Raw genomic sequence first — 17795 nt, forward strand, 5'->3', positions numbered from 1 at the left:
ATTCTTAGAGCAGTAGTTAGTTGGATTATGTATCCACATTTTAACCCATTGATGCGTGTTGTATACCCCATTTGTTGAAGTCGAGGCTTACAGAAGCTAGTAATTGGACCCAAAGTCACATACTTACTCAACTCAAACCAAGCCTCTGTTTCTCCAAATCTTTTATTGTCTGAGTATACTATTTGTCCTATCACGATTGACCCTAAGAAGAACAAAGGTAAGAGTCAGTGGCTACGGTAAAAAGGGACTAGCTTTTTCTCAATCCTAGAATTAAGCTACTCATTGGAAATATTTCTAAAGTGAAACCTAATTTTGGTCCTGCCTTGCCTCACTACACAGGTTAGATGATTATCAGATGGATTTCAGAAAGGCTCCCTTAAAAATTTGTTTTTAACCCTTAAGTGAAGCCAGAAGGTTTTCTTTTTCACTTACACATTTCTGATGTGAATTCCTTTTGAAAGGACCTTCATGGCCAAAAAATTGCTAGTAGAATGTAAATACCCAATAGATCACATGGAGTAAACTTTTTTGTATGTGACAACATAGGATCTTATTTTTGAAAACCTTTGTGTTTTCACATACATTCTCTCTTTCAAAGAGAATGTTTGAAAACATTCTCTGCCTTCTGCTTATTATAAATCCACGTAACTCTGGAGCAGCCAAATTAGAATGAAACCTGTGTGTGTAGGGGTGAGGCTAAAGCACAGGCGATCAGCCATGATTATGGAAGTAATTTGTAGGTTATTGCAGCCCCAGGGCTCAATTCAGTGCACACAGCTTCCAGAGCCTGTGTGCTGCTGATTCAACGCTGTTACTCAAATACCCACAGACTCACCCATGGAAAGGAGATTCATGTTACCAAAAAAAGTAGGAAAGGAATTTTTATGTGTGAGGTAAGGGGAGGGTGGAATGAGCAGGAACGTTGGAGCCGGGTATATGGAAGAAGTGCTAAGCTGTCTGCACTATTTTAATTTGAATTCTTTCCTTCAACTTGAAGCCAGAGACAGTACCTACCACCTACAAAGTACAACTTCCTATTGGGCCTTCATTCATTCATTACCTTAGGATGTCACATACAATTCCAAAAAGCTCACCCACCTTTATGGTAATATATCCTAATATTAGTTATGAATTTGTCTGTTAAACGCCTTGGGAACATAGCTAGCAGGCAAATAAGAAAGATAGTAGAGTAGAAAATCATATGCTGTTATATATCTAAAGGGGTATAGAAAATGTTATCTCTAGGAATTGATTGCCTTTTCCTTCCATAGAAAATTTTCTCATCATTTACAAAGTCACTTGTGTGAGGGTATTACATGCATATTAAGAGACTCGTATGCCATTAAGTTGAGTTGAAGATTAAGTGTGATGATGATGGTGTCTGATAGATAGCAAACGCTTAACAGTTACCATTTTAGTAATAAAGAAAAAAAGACCATTCCATGGGCTCCTCTTAAATAAGCAACTTTACAGAAATTAAGTGTGGCTTCACTGTGAAAAGGCTAAGGTCTTGAGTTTCATCAGGGTCTAGAGAACTACCTTGGAAGCCATGTCTGGCTATGTATGTCAGACTTGAGGAAGGTCATGGCCGCATGCCCTGGACAAGGGCAGCCAGGTTGGGGAAAAAGCTGTAAATCATCTTTCACAAGGAGGTGTCAAGTGGACTTGTAGAAAAGACTTTAGTGGAGATTTGGCATCTTGACCCAGTGCCCCTCTCAAAGGGGATACGGTCCCTGCAAGACACTGGCCAACAGGTGAGCCTACTCTCTGGGCAGCATCTCCCATTCCTGGAGATCTCCCACCTTTCAACCATCGGTTTTGTTAGGCAGCCGTAAGTCCTAGAAAGCTTTTCATCATGTTGAGATAATATGTTCTTTATAGTGAGTCTTGCCATTTCTCTTTGTTTCTGTATTCACCCCCAGAGTCCTGTGTAAGTCTTCTGCTTATCCTTACTCATCACCTTTTAGATACTTAAAAACAGCTTTCATTTACCTCCTGCCACATCTCTTTGGGCTACCCTGCATAAGGTTTCCAAGCCATTCTCCCTGTTCTTACTTGGAAGCGTGCCCAGGAGCTCAGCATCCTATGTGAGCCTCTATGTGGTCTGCCCCGTGCAGCCTGCGGTGAGGTTCCTATCGTCCTTGTTTCCTCTAGAGTCCATTCCTTTTATTAAAAGCCACATCAAACTGTTGACCAGACTGAGCTCGTGGTATCTTAAACCCTCAAAATCAATTCTTACCCAACAAGACCGTCCCCATCTTATTTTAATAGATTTTTTTTCAAAAACCCAACTCAGAACGTAAATGTACCTCTTTGATATGTTATCCTTGTAGCTTTTATCCTTCTAATAAACTGTTGAAATCCTCTGGGATCCTTATTTGATCTTCCCTGGTGTTTATATTCCTCTTAACTTCACATTATCCGCTGATATGACAAGCTGAGTGCGAGGTCTTCGTTCTCTTTGTTGGTTTCTGTGTTGACTCAGTCTGTAGTTAAGTCCTGTTTTCCCCACACCGTAGATTATATCCCTGCTCCTAGCCAGCCACTATAGAAATATTTACCTTTGATTTTGGCATGGATTAGTTGCGGAGAAGGGCCAACTCTAGGATATGTGGAGCCCCAGGAAAATATTTTTTTATGGAGGCTTTATGTATATAAAAAATTTGGCTCACCCTGGATCAACTGTCAGCACCATTCTGGCGGCCCAAACTCAAGCAATCTGGTGAAAGAAATACCACACAGGCTGTTGGGTGCGACTCACTAGCCACAGACTCAAGTTCAAGAGCTTTGGGCATCTTTTTGAGACCGCATAGCTGGTACAGGGTGAGAGAACTCCTTGAAGGGGAGAAACCTCCTGAAACTTCCCTTTTCCAGGAGCCAGAGGGAGACTTGGAAATTTTCAAGAAAAACCCTCCAAACTATGGGACCTCCTGAGGTGCAGAGCTCTGGCAGGGGCCCCACTTGCCTACCTCTAAGGAGACTATTAATGGAGAATATGGATATTGAAGTGCAAAATGAATATACAAGGCTGGAAGTCAGTTAGATTTTATGCCTTCTTGTGGGTGCCTCAAAGGTTTCCCCACACTGCAGAGGTATAACTGTGGTTGAGCTGGATCTTCCTATACAATTTCTATACTGTTATGTATCATGCAAATTATGTTACTAATGGTATTCTTCCTTTTTTTACATTAGTTTAAACTTGTACTAAATCAATATCATCATAGTTTAAAAGAATTCAGCTAACATTAAAAGGCTTAGAGTGAAATTATTTTCCTCCTTTTGCCCTCTTTGCCTCATGAGGCTTATTCCCTAGAAGCAACTATACAAAACTATTTTAGCTGATGTTTTTGTTTGTTTTCTTGCATTTGCTCTCATTTCTCATTAACATGTTTATACTGCTGTTTCTAATGGATTTTAGGTACTACTGACTTTCTATTATGATAGATGAACATTTAGCTGTGTTAGCTATAAATTCTTCTTTCCTCGTCTTCCCATATAGGTATATGAACATTTAGGATTAAAGCACTAGTCAGTGTTATTACATTGTTAAGACTATATAAATAGTATTGGTTGCAGAGTCAAGTAGTGTACTGTGATCTTATTTCTTTTCTGTAACAATGTCTTATTTGTTTGTTTTTTTCTGTAGTTAATAACTGCCCTCTTTTTTGTCGGGGGAGAAGGCTCATATTGCTTATTTTCCTGGTTATGTGGCAGTGATATTTTCTAAATCTCCAGCATGTTAGCTGTTTTATCAGTGATGTTTTCCTTTGAAGCCTGCCCTCCCTGGCACATTGTCCTGCTCCCATATGGCTGCTCTACGGGCCTCATGTACAACAGCCTCCCTAGAATTACCAGCTGCTTCTTTTTCATGAAAATAACCTGTAGTAACTTCCTATAAAATGATGCATATTTTTAAATGTCTTCATTCCACCTTTTACTTGCATAATATTTGAGTAATTTGGAATTTTGGCTTGGAGATCATTTCCCCTTGGTTTAATTATTTTCTGATAATGTTCTCATTTCTGATTAGCATGTATGTGTTTTATTTATTTTTTCTCTTTGAATCATTTAGCATCATTTCCTTATCACTGGTATTCTGATCCTTGTTTAGTATATATGCTGCCGAAGCAAGCACAATTTCTTTTCTTTGGTTTTTTTTTTGGAGACAGGGCCTTACTCTGTTGTGCAGGCTGGAGTGCAGTGGTATAATCATGGCTGATTGCAGCCTCAGCCTCCCAGGTTCTCCCACCTCAGCCTCTCAAATAGCTGGGATGACAGGTACACACCACCATGCTTGGCTAAATTTTGTGTTTCATGTAGAGATGGGGTTTTGCCGTGTTGCCCAGGCTGGTCTTGAACTCCTGGGGTCAAGTGATCCACCTGCCTCGGCCTCCCGAAGTGCTGGGATTACAAGTGTAAGCCACTGCACCTTGCTGGTGTTCTGATCCTTCACATTGATTTCCTTCTATTGACATTTTAATTTTGGTTATTTTTTTTTTTAATTCCTAAAAGAAGCTTTCTCTCCCTCCTTCCCTCCGTCCCTCCCTCCCTTCCTCACTTCCTTCCCCACCTCCTCCCTCCCTTCTCCCTTCCCTCCCTCCCTTCCCCTCTCCCACTCTCTTTTCAATCTCATTCTTCCTTTTTATTGTAAACTTATAGCTTTAGATTCCCTTGTATCTCCAAAGGTTGTGTAGATTTTAGGGAAGCTTTCTCTGTTTCAGGCATGGCTTCTCCTTCTCCTAGTACATTTTCTCCTGTGTGCTTTAGTCTCTGCCTTTCATCCTGGGGGCTTTCAGCAAATGTCTGGTGATCCTTGACTGTTTGGTCATATTTACATGTGAGATACAAAAAAGCTGCTTATATCATCTGTGCATGTTAGAAGTACTGGGGCCTTTCATAGCATGGACAGATAGTAAGTGGCCTTGTGGAGAGACTCCAGTTGACCATATTTGTTAGTCTTTTCTTGGAGGTGACTGAGCTTTGCCAGAGATGAATCCTGCCACTGCCCTCCATCAGGCAGGCTGCCATCTGTTTGCCTCTTTGCAACACACGGCCCGTTTCCCTTGTGTCTGTCTTTCTAGAGTTTTCTCCAGAGAATGAACCTGGTGTGGGTGAGGGTGAGAAGGATCCATTATATCACCCTCAAATTTAAAGTTGTTTTTTTTTTTGAGACGGAGTCTTGCTCTTGTCGCCCAGGCTGGAGTGCAGTGGCACCATCTTGGCTCACTGCATCCTCCGCCTCCCAGGTTCAAGCAATTCTCCTGCCTCAGCCTCCCAAGTAGCTTAAATTACAGGCATGCACCACCACGCCTAGCTAATTTTTATATTTTTAGTAGAGATGGAGTTTCACCATGTTGCCAGGCTGGTCTTGAACTCCTGATCTCAAGTGATCCCACCTCAGCCTCCCAAGGTGCTGGGATTACAGGCGCAAGCCACCATGCCTGGCCTTAAGTTCTCTTTACAGATATTAAAAATAATAGCTTAAATAAGTCTTATGTAAACAAAATATGATGAGTGTAGAATCAATAAGAAAAAAGCCTTTTAAGAATTCACAGTGGAACTTTATTCCTATCTAGCCTCTTAAAAAATGGTAACTTTCTTTTTTTTTCTTTTAAAATGAAAATGTTTGACCTACTTTGCAATTATTCTTGTGCTTCTATAAACTTGGATTATCCAAAATTTTAATTTCCTAGATTTGGCATACATTCCCTAGTATTTCTTGTATTTAAAATGAATTTCCCTTTTCCTGCCACTTACGTAAACCATTGATTATCTGAAATCACCAAGTGTCCTCCATGCCGTTGGATAATTGAAGCTGGATCTATTTAAATACATAATGAAGCCCTGAGCTTCATCTTATCTCTGCACTCAAAGGGGCTGTTATGCAAAAGGCATTTTTTGCTGATTATATTTGTCTGTTGGCAAGAACTTTGCTTATTCCCTTCACTGAACTGTATACAGTATTTATAGCATCCCCAGAAGGCAAAGGAAGAATCACAACATTCACTCTCTCTTTACCTGTTTGCTGCTGTTTGTTTAATGGAAGGTGATTTGTGGTTAGCAAGTTGAGAGGGTACCATTGGGTGGTCTCTCCGTCCTGCCTTTTTGACCTCTGGATTCTGACAAAGGGACCCTTCATGAATCTGATGTCCCTAACTAACCTTGCCTGGTTCAAGAAGGGGAGGCAAGGTTAGTGGCTTCAAATGGCTTTTTCTAGCATGTCAGAATTTACATCCTGGAGAGACCTTGAGGAACAACATTGTGTCAGGTCAGGAGTCGTGAGCAGTTGAGGTGTTAAGCCAATGAATGGTCAAGAAATGTTGCAAGACTTTTCTCCACCCAACTAGCTGTTGAAAGCAGTCAATGGAGAGTTTGTCTCCTCTCTTGTGGACACTTAGCTCCCTGCGTGCCACTGCAAAAGGACAAAGTTTGCAGAAAAGCTCATTTATTCAGTTGTCCTTCTGAGAAATTGATTTGGCTTAATGATAGAGAATGGTAGGGGCTGTCATTTTATTTAGACAGGACAGTGGGAGCAAAAGTTCTCTCTAATGGAACTGCCTTCAGCCATTGACAGGTTTTAAAAAAGTTTGGGGGAACTGAGGCATACTTAATAGTGAAAAGGGCTGATGGCTAAATTTTTCATACAGCTGTCATCACACATTTCTATATATGTTTCTCTAAGTTTGGGGGCTCTTTTTATTTTATAATTATTTTTTCTTTTAAATTGTGGTACACCACACATAAAATTTGCCATCTAGCCATTTTTAAGTGGACAGTTGAGTGGCGTTAAGTACATTCACACCGTTGTGCAACTGTCACCGTTATTAATCGCCAGAACTATTTTTTTTGTTTTTTTTTTGAGATGGAGTCTCGCTCTGTCACCCAGGCTGGAGTGCAGTGGCATGATCTCGGCTCAGTGCAACCTCCACCTTCCGGGTTTAAGCGATTCTTGTGCCTCAGCCTCCCGAGTAGCTAGGACTACAGGCATGTGCCACCATGCCCAGCTAATTTTGTATTGTTAGTAGAGATGGGGTTTCACCATGCTCAGGCTGGTCTCCAACTCCTGGCCTCAAGTGATTCGCCTGCCTTGGCCTCCCAAAGTGCTGGGATTACAGGCATGAACCATTCTGCCCAGCCCATAACTCTTTTTCATCATGCATAGCTTAAGCACGGTCCCCATTACTTAACCACATTCCATATCCCCTTCACTCCGGCCCCTAGCAACCACTGTCTGTCTTTGTAAGTTCCAGGATAGCTGCTTTGCCAAAATTAAATATATACCATTCAAAGGGTGTTTAACTTTGGTCAGCTTCCTTCATTTTTACTTCTTAAGTGGAAGACAAAGGTGGAAGACAAACTCTCTGACGTCAGAATGGAGTGTGTTGCTATTGGCTGAATTTGGCTGGGGTCCGCACAGGGGGAGGAAGAAGACCCACTTTCATTAAATAAGGAGAGCAAAAGGCTGTTGTTCCACAGAACATACCAGATTGTGGTCTTCCTTGGGCTTCCACATGCACTACACAGACTCCTTTATTTTTGAGACATCCCCTGTTTTGCAGTGGAATTCTTACTTTGCTGGGAGATCAGTCAGGATGGGTAGAATTATGCTGAAGTAAGGAGCACTTAAATCTCAGTGGTTTAACGTGCTTTCTCCTTCCTGGCATGATCGAGGCTGGCTCCACAGCCGTACTCATCCTAGACTCTTTTGGATCCAGGCAGACAGAAGCTATATCTTGACACAATGCTTCCGTGACTGTGGCAAAGGGGCAAAAGCGAATCAGGCTTTTGTTGAGTAGTGATGTCACTTCTACTGACATTTTACTGGCAAAAGCCAAGTGCCATGGCCATGCCTGGCTTCAGAGGGGGTCAGAAAGTTCTATTCTCCCATATTCCCAGAATGAGAAGAGCTCAGAATATTGAATGGTCATGCCTATAATCCCAGCACTTTGGGAGGCCGAGGCAGGGTGATCACCTGAGGTCAGGAGTTTAGGACTACCCTGGCCAACATGGTGAAACCCCTCTCTACTGAAAATACAAAAGTTGGCTGGATGTGTGGTTCCTTAGTAGCCTGTAGTCCCAGCTAGGGACTAGGGAGGCTGAGGCAGGAGGACCACGTGAACCTAGGAGGCAGAGGTTGCAATGAGCTGAGATTGTGCCCAGGCACACTAGCCTGGGTGACAGAGTGAGATTCTGTCTAAAATAATAATAATAATAATAATGGCTGGGTACAGTGGGTCACGCCTGTAATCTCAGCACTTTGGGAGGCTGAGGCAGGCAGATCACGAGGTCAGGAGATCAAGACCATCCTGGCTAACGTGGTGAAACCCTGTCTCTACTAAAAATACAAAAATTAGCCAAGCGTGGTGGCGGGTGCTTGTAGTCCCAGGTACTAGGGAGGCTGAGGCAGGAGAATGGCGTGAACCCGGGAGGCGGAGCTTGCAGTGAGCTGAGATCACACCACTGCACTCTAGCTTGGGCAACAGAGCCAGACTCCATCTTAAAAAAAAAAAAAATAATAATAATAATAATAATAGTAATTGAATGGGTAATGCTCATGACGGTGCAGCCTGGCTTTCAGTAATTAACAAGAGCTGGGGGTCAGGATCAGTGTGTCATATTAAACAAGAAAAAAACAGAACCAAAGCATTTTTTTTTTTTAAGAACAGGGTTGGTGGAGATTGGGATTTATAATAAATGACTGTGTTCTTCCTACTTTTTCTGGGCTTTTTTTCCCTCCATCTGTGAAAAATGGTCATCTGAGTCCCTTCTGGATACATATTTTTACTTAAATTCTTAAGTTCATAACATATATTCAACCAAGCTTGCTGTCAGAAATTTCAGATCTTTGTATCCGTTGCTCAGGTATTATGTCAGGGTTGTAGGTATTTCCTTTTCTTACTCCATGAGTTAGGGGGTAAGGGTAGGGGCTAGGAGGTTCTAACTGAGGCAGAGATGAGAGAGGTTTGCCTTGAAGAGATGGACGTGGACTGCCCCCGAGCTTCCACTTGCCAGGTGTTGGTGCAGGAACCATAGCCTCTCCTTAGTGCTTCATGCACCTCTGCAGGGATTGCATCTGGATGCCCCCACATTATCCTTTAAAAATGGGTGAAGATGGCCAGGCGTGGTGGCTCATGCCTGTAATCCCAGCACTTTGGGAGGCCGAGGCTGGTAGATCGCCTGAGGTCAGGAGTTTGAGACCAGCCTGGCCAACATGGAGAAACCCCATCTCTACTAAAAGTACAAAAATTAGCTGGGCGTGGTGGCAGACGCCTGTAATCCCAACTCCTTGGGAGGCTGAGACAGGAGAATCTCTTGAACTCGGGAGGCGGAGGTTGCAGTGAGCCGAGATTGTGCTGCTACTGTGCTCCAGCCTGGGCGACAGAGAGACTCCATCTCAAAGAAGAAAAAGGCATGAAGACATGGATTCCACTAAAATCTAAAAGCTCCCCATTTCCACTGAGCCATACAAACAAAATGGAAAGCAAGTTTCGGGTCAAGGAACCAGCTTTTTATCAGGTACTACCAGGCACTTGGGAGGACAAGGAAATGGTGGAGAAGGGTGAAGCTTCTTGGAACTTCCTTTGTAGTTTTCTAAGGACAGTATTTAATGAAAACTAAAAATATGAAGTATCATATTTTTAGCATAGTTATAGAAAAATTATACTCAACTATTAGGATAATATACCTTGGAAGGATGTTCTTTGAAACTTTCTATGATAGTTTAACGTATACACAGAAAAGGCACATTTTGATGGTATTTAACAAACTGAACATACCCCTGTAGTACACCCAGATAAGCAGCACCCAGATGAAGAAACAGAAGGTGGCCAGCACCCCAGAAACCTCTCTTGTGCTTCTTACCAGATTCTACCCATTGCATCTCATCCCACCAAAAAAACCTGCCCTCTTGACTTCTAATATATATATTAGTTTATCTGTGTTGGTACTTGATATGGTTTGGCTATGTCCCCACCCAAATCTCGTCTTGAATTGTAGTTCCTGTAATCCCCACTTGTCGTGGGAGGGAGCCATTGGGAAGTAATTGAATCACGAGGGCAGTTACCTCCATACTGTTCTTGTGATAGTGAGTGAGTTCTCACTAGATCTGATGGTTTTTTAAGGGGCTTTCCCCCCTGCTTTGTTCTGTACTTCTCCTCGCTGCCACCATGAGAAGAAGGATTTGTTTGCTTCCCCTTCGCCATGATTGTAAGTTTCCTGAGGCCTCCTCAGCCATGCTGAACTGTGAGTCAATTAAACTTCTTTCTTTTATAAATTACCCAGTCTTGGATATGTCTTTGTTAGCAGCATGAGAATGGACTAATGCAGTACTTCATATAAATAGAATCCTACAGTATATATACTGCAGTGCATCTGATTCCTTCCCCAAAATGATGTGTGCAAGATTTATGTGTGTTAATCTATAGTTATAGTTCCTCCATTCTTGCTGTATAGTATTTCATTGTGTGATTATCCCACATATTCATCCATTCCCCTATTGGTTGCATCTGGATGGTGCCCAGTTTCACCCATTGTATACGACTGTGCATGTTCTGGTGTGCATATTTTTGTGTGCATATGAATGTATTTCTCTTGAGTATGTACCCAGAGTGCATTTTCTGGGTCACAGGGTGTACATATATTCAGCTTTAGTAAGTAATATCCAACAGCTTTCTAAAGTAGTTGTACAAGTTTACTTTCCAGCCAGCAGCCAGCAGTGTATAGGAGTTCTGGTTACTCCGTATGTTTGCCAACACTGGGTATTTTCATCTTGAAAGTTTTTTTTTTTTTTTTAAGGAAAAATAGTTACCAGATTATTTTTCCATCTAAGCTGGTTCCTTTCCTTATTTAAAAAAAAACGAGGCTGGGCGTGGTGGCTCACACCTGTAATCCCAGCACTTAGGGAGGCTGAGGCAGGCGGATCATGAGGTCAAGAGATTGAGACCATCCTGGCCAACATGATGAAACCCCGTCTCTACTAAAAAAAAATACAAAAATTAGCTGGGCATGGTGTTGCACGCCTGTAGTCCCAGCTACTCAGGAGACTGAGGCAGGAGAATCGCTTGAACCCAGGAGGCGGAGGTTGCAGTGAGTCGAGACTGCACCACTGCACTCCAGCCTGGTGACAGAGCAAGACTCCATCTCAAAAAAAAAAAATAAAGTGCGGGGGGAATAACCCCACCTAACGAGATACCCATTTATTGTGAGGCACTGAGAGATCCAGTGATCAAGCTTTGTACAGAACACCAGCAGGAACAAGCTTGGTGCTTTCATTAGATGTAGGAGGGCCTCTCTTTTTCTGGTGGAACTTCAAGGTGATACGTAAGGACAAACTATAAGATAATGACCTGCAAAGACAAGATAACTATAACATAAAGTGAAGCAAATTTAATCTCATAAATAGACATGCATTTTTTCCCCCCTAAGTTTCTCAATCTACAAGTCCTCACCTGTGGCTTCCAATGTCTTTATCGCCTCTCCTCCTCCCACTCAGTCTTTACAAAGTGATTCCGTTTGCTTTGTCAGGTGGTACTTCTGCTCTTTCTTCTTGGATTCTCTGGCATATTGAAATCTTCTTTATCCACAGGCAAAATATTTGTTATCCACATAACAACTGCTGGACCAGTTAGGTTTGCCCAGTGGGAGGTGACTTTGTTGGTTGACACCATTTTTAATATTTAATGCTGTTTCTTATGTGGAATACAAAACTGATCCGATTCAGAAATAATAAAGATAAAGTACTCTCTTGACTTAAGTTCCAGCTGCCAGCCAGCATAGAGTCATGTGCTGGTGGGGTCCTGTTAATAAAATATTGTTTACAAGTGGCTGGGCATGGTGGCTCACATCTGTAATCCCAGCACTTTGGGAGGCCGAGGCAGGCGGATCACTTGAAGTCAGGAGTTCAAGACCAGCCTAGGCAACATGATGAAACCCCATCTCTACTAAAAATATAAAACTTAGCCAGGTGTGGTGGCACATGCCTATAGTCCCAGCTGCTCGGGAGGCTGCACAAGAATTGCTTGAACCTGGGAGGCAGAGGCTGTAGTAAGCCAAGATCGCTCCACTGCACTCCTGCCTGGGCAACAGAGCAAGACCCTATCTCCAAAAATAATAATAATAAAAAAAAAACCACCACCACCAACAAAAACCCAGAATTTTGTTTATAAGCCATCACTCAAATGAGTCAGAAAACTAAGAAGGTGCTTCAAAGGAAAAAACGATAAAGTGTTTTTGTGCATGAAAAATGATGTTAGTAGCTCCTTCAGTACTGTTGTGGCTGAATAGACTATTTCTTGAGATGGGCTAACTTCTGAGCATTTGTTTTACCTCTCGGGACTTCAGAGAATACCTGGAAAGGTCCAATATCTCCTCACTTGTAAAAACTCATTGATTGAATTCCTAAAGAATCATTAATAGTGAATTATCACACATGTGCTATCTCTTGAAAACTATTCTGACTTGCCTTTCAGAACACCGAGTCACGCCAGTCCCACTTAGGTCACCATTGGTGGATGTTGCTCACCATTTTCTTAATGCCCATCTCAAATAGGCCACTTTTAGCACGTGGAGTGTTGTTGGGCGGCTGCAGTTCTTAGAGGCTCCCATGGAGTCCCCAAAGACAGTATTTCTTCTGGCTACCTGACCGCTTCCCCAACCCTAGTTCTGTCTTGCTGATTAGCACCAGGATAGGACCTTTGGATGTGGGTTGCAGTGGTTCACGAGGGCAGGGCTGTTGTAGCTTCCTATGTCGGTAATATCCCTCAGTCCCACTCATGCCCTGTAACTGACCAGACTTCTCTGGAAACCGACCTTTGCTTCACAGGCACCCTCGTGAGTAGACACCAAGTTGTCTGTGTTAGGAGTGTCACTTTCACACGTGAATTCAATAAGTACACTGAGTGAGCAGACATGGTAGCTTCATTCAGGACAGCCCTTGAAGGGGAGGAGGGGAGAGTGGGCATCTGACCTGAGACTCACTTTTTGTTACTAATTTCCTGAAGGAAGAGGAGGTCAGGTTAGCCTTATCCATGGGTGTCTAGACCTGTCACCTCGACTGCCAGGCATTGCTTCTCTGGAAATGCTCCGGTTCATTTTTCTTAAGTTCCTAAGAGGTGCCTTTTTTTCTTCCTGCCCCTTCTTCCTGGTACAGACCACTAGCCAGACGGAGCTTGAAAACTGGATCACCGCCATCCACTCTGCCTGCGCCACTGCGGTCGCAAGACACCACCACAAGGAAGACACGCTCCGACTCCTGAAATCAGAGATCAAAAAACTGGAACAGAAGATTGACATGGATGAAAAGATGAAGAAAATGGGCGAAATGCAGCTGTCTTCAGTCACTGACTCAAAGAAGAAGAAAACAATATTAGATCAGGTAATCGTTCGTCCACATTTAGATCCAGACAAAATTGTTAGGTCCTTAAAAGGTTGGCTTTTTTTTTTTTTTTTTTTTTTTTTGGCTGTTTTGGAATCGTGAAACATGATCAGATATCTCCCCAACAGCCTGTCATCCAGGATGCTGAGTTCTTTGTTGTGACTGTCGGTGTTCTTCTCTCTTTGTTCATAGCTGATTGTTAACAGCTAAATGGAACAATATTACATTGAATGAAAGACAGAAATCCAATAGAGGAGCCCCCGGCCCCCACCAAGGATGTGCTGTTCTAGGATCTGTGTAATTAGAAAGTTTGCAATTTCATTTCCCGTATTATCAGACTGACTTGGTGTTCTCTTATGGTGGGGACTCATTTCTGACTCCTCAGTAAATTTTGAATTCTTAATTTGGAAAAGGTAAAGTACATTCAAAAGATATATCTGGCTGGGCGTGGTGGCTCATGCCTGTAATCCTAGCACTTTGGGAGGCTGAGGTGGGCATATTCGTTTGAGTCCAGGAGTTCAAGACCAGCCTGGCCAACATGGCAAAACCCTGTCTCTACACAAAAAATACAAAATTAGCTACACCTATAGTCTCAGGAGGCCGAGATGGGAGGATCACCTGAGCCTGGGAGGTGGAGGCTGTGGTGGGCCAAGATTGTGCCATTGCACTCTAGCCTGGGTGACAGAGCAAGACTCTCTCTATATATATCTAGATATAAATATATATATATAAAATTGCTTTATATGTGCATAAGTATATTTCATGCTAAACAGAAAAGATTGAGTGAAATGAACAAAGGGCATTTTTGCCTGCTATTCAGCTGTCAGTAACAGCCATCTGGTAATGCTTTGACACTTTGTCCTAATGCTTAGGAAATAATTACATGAATAAATGATATTTAAATATTTGAACAATTGACATGGCCTTCCACATTTCTCTCCCTCTAGGGTTTCCCTTTGTTACCTGACATTGTGTTTTTTTAAATTGACGCAAAATTCACATAATGTAAAATCAGCCATTTTAACACAAACAATACAGTAGCATCGAGTACGTGTACAATGTTGTGCAGCCACTACCCCATCTAGCCCTGAAATGTGTTAATCTGCCCCAGAAGGTAACCCCATACCTGTGAAGCAGTTGCTCGCCTCTGCCCCCCGCACTATCTTCATGGATTTGCCTATTCTAGGTGTTTCATGTGAATGGAATTCCACAGTACATGGCCTTTTGTGTCTGGCTCCTTCCCTGAGCTTCATGTTTTGGAGGTGGATCCACATGGTAGCATACATCAGCACTTTACTCCTGAGTTCTGGCTGAGTCGTATTCCGTTGTATGTATGGTGTGTTCATTGGCCATTTGTTGATGGACATTCGAGCTGTTTCCACCTTTTGCGAACAGTGCTACTATGAACATGTGTGTACAGTGATACTATATTTTGTCGAAGCACAAAGGGAGATTTCAACCATTCATCATTATCTGTCAGCATCACTGAGCCTTCACTCTATGCCAGACCTTGTACTTATGCTTGTATTATCTTTTTCAAACATCCCAACAGCCTTATGAGGTAGGTATTATTTGCCACTTTGAAAAATGAGAGAATGTCTCAGAGACATGCGACAGTTGGAACTTTGTATTCCAGAGCCTAGGTCTCCACCATCTTGTGTTCCACTTCCACTCTTTGTTCCAGGCTACCACACTCTTCCCAAAAGCACTTGGTCGATTGCTTCTAGCCTTTAATTCGTCTCACTTTTCTTTATATGAAAACCTACCTCTTGTTAAGTCATATAGTTCTCTGGTGATGGAAATCTCTACATTTTTACTTCTTCAGTCTTGTGTTTGTGGCCCAGAGCTTGGAGGTGACAGACCTATCATGCCCCCAGTACGAACTCCAAGATAGGAGGGAACAGAGGAACTTGTCATTTTCTATTTAGTATGCTGAATTTATGGCTGTAGATCTTTGTAGAAGGAAACATAAGTAACTAAGAAACTTAGGTACCTGTTGTTTATTCCTTAGGATTATAGTGAATGCCTTTACGACATGTAGATTTGTATAGGATGAAAATATTAACATTTGTTTCCCGTTTTCTCACTTTTTCTTTTCCCATGTTTTCACTACCGTAGATCTTTGTCTGGGAGCAAAATCTCGAGCAGTTCCAAATGGACCTCTTTCGTTTCCGCTGTTATTTAGCCAGCCTTCAGGGTGGGGAGCTGCCAAACCCCAAAAGGCTTCTTGCTTTTGCAAGTCGACCAACGAAAGTGGCCATGGGTCGCCTTGGAATCTTTTCCGTATCATCGTTTCATGCCTTGGTGAGTAGAAGCTAATGAATTTTTGAAAAACATTAAGCTTGACACTTAATCCTGAGCAGGACTTGACAAGTCTCCTAAGTGTTTTTCGAGCTTCCTGCTGTGTGTGGATTTCTGAAATGCCCTCCTATTGCAGTGGATGCAAATTTTCATTTAAACCTGTCCAAAATATATTACTTAAGCATCTCTTGATGGGGGAACCTAAGCTATTGTGCAAAGAAAATATGAAAGGTACCATCTTCAGCATTGTTCACTTGTAGTATTTGTTGATAGCTCTTGTCATCTTCAGGCAGTGTCATGTTTGGAACCCAAATACCTATTTTTTATATTAACTTTGTGGGAATGGTGAGTGGAGTGCTCACTCTCATACATCAATGCATTCTCAGGCTGGGTACAATGGCTCAGCACTGCGGGAGGCCAACGTGGGTGGATCACCTGAGGTTAGGAGTTCGAGACCAGCCTGGTCAACATGGTGAAACTCAATTTCTATTAAAAGTACAGAAATTACCTGGGTGTGTTGGCGCACACCTGTAATCCCAGCTACTCAGGAGGCTGAGGCCTGAGAATTGCTTGAACCTGGGAGGAGGCTGCAGTGAGCCAAGATTGTACCATTGCACTTCAGCCTAGGCGACAGAGTGAGACTCTGTCTCAAAAAAAAAAAAATATATATATATATATACACACACACACATGCATTCTCATTCTATCTCTTTCTCTCACTCAATCACTCACATACACATAATACATACACCATATATGGAACACAGATCTCTTTGGAGATCTCCATTTCACTTTATTTTTACTGTTGTTTTGATGACCACGAATACCCGATGCATTAGAGCAAGGCGACCTCCGTGATTCGCCGGCTGAACACATGCGTTGCTTGAGGAAGGGAATTTCCATCTGACCTCTATGGCGGCAGACTGTGTAGTTGTGTTGTGTGTTTATAATCTGTAATTTCTGTACTTGCTAAATTGCGAGCAGCTTTGTGTACTTTTGGCTCCTTCTCAAAAATTGCTGTATGAGTAACATGGTTTTCGTCTATCCAAGTCGACACCCACTTAAAATGTACTGCACCTTAGCACATTTGCTAGGGAATTAAATGTTAAGTCTCAGGTTCCAGAAACAGCTTTGTAAAACCTTAGCTGTGCTGTTCTTCTCTTGCTTTGTCAGCTGTACCCTTCGATTGCATTCAGAGCTATAATTCAGTCAGAGGCGTTTGTATTCTTTATAAATAGATTAGCATCATCATTCAGATAATTAGGGGTAGATTTACATTTTTAAAGAAGTCTTAAACCAATTTCTGGAGTTATTAAAACTGGCATCCTGATTTGTTCTGCTAATTACAGCTCAGCTCTTGGTCTCCCTGGCTACCACCTCTCCATACAGCTATTAAATCCTGTTTTTTCAGTAGTGGGACAAAGTGCTGTGTTGAATAAACTTACAAAAGGTTTTCAGTTTTTGACTCCAGATCTATTTCTCGGAGACCTGGACACCCATTTTTAACTTAGCCAAATCTCAGTTCGCCTATTCTGCAAATCAAAAACAAACAAACAAAAAACTAGGATAGAAATTCTTCTTTATCACCTCGTCAGAATATCATCCATTGAGGGCGCATTTTTATGAGGGGAACTCGTGGTGTCATTGAGGTACCATCTGTATTAATACTAAACCTTGAGCATCGAAGTGGCTCCCTCCTCTTACTGTGCCTTGTAGATTTTGGAGAAAATAATTTTGCTTTCTCCCTAAAACTTGTATGCTTTCATTATTTTCTTCAAAGTCATGGGGCGCAACCTCCCTGAGAAGGTTACCGTTTTACTCTTCCATAATTCATCTTCGGACCCTCTAATTTCCTTCTCAGTGTCTGTGATGTGTGTGTATACTTTTCTTTCAGGGGGCAGGCTATTAAAATTTGGCCAGCTGAAGATGGGGATGGGAGAGTTAGTTACTCTGAGGTGTTTTGGTCAGTGGTTTTAAAGAATATTGAACTCCATACGTTCAACTGTCTGTTCCTTTGTTGGATTTTTGCTCGCTTTGTCAGTGATACAAGTCTGGGTGTTTCAATATGTTCCTGCAACTTCTCTTTTCTGTGAGGGGTTTCATTTCAGACAGAACAAATCAG

At 42.2% G+C, this 17795-nt stretch overlaps 1 protein-coding gene across 2 annotated transcripts in view; it reads left to right on the plus strand.

The window, feature by feature from the left end:
* The window catches only part of TIAM1 (T-cell lymphoma invasion and metastasis 1), a 357887-nt gene that overhangs the window by 234318 nt on the left and 105774 nt on the right, over positions 1-17795 (plus strand). For both annotated transcript variants that reach the window (XM_011954980.1, XM_011954981.1), the window contains exons 7-8: positions 13148-13372; positions 15491-15676. In XM_011954980.1, coding sequence (XP_011810370.1) covers positions 13148-13372; positions 15491-15676 — 411 coding nt within the window. The remainder of the gene's footprint in view (positions 1-13147; positions 13373-15490; positions 15677-17795) is intronic.

The sequence above is a fragment of the Colobus angolensis genome, unplaced genomic scaffold (assembly GCF_000951035.1).
Source record: "Colobus angolensis palliatus isolate OR3802 unplaced genomic scaffold, Cang.pa_1.0 Scaffold390, whole genome shotgun sequence".
NCBI lineage: Eukaryota > Metazoa > Chordata > Mammalia > Primates > Cercopithecidae > Colobus > Colobus angolensis.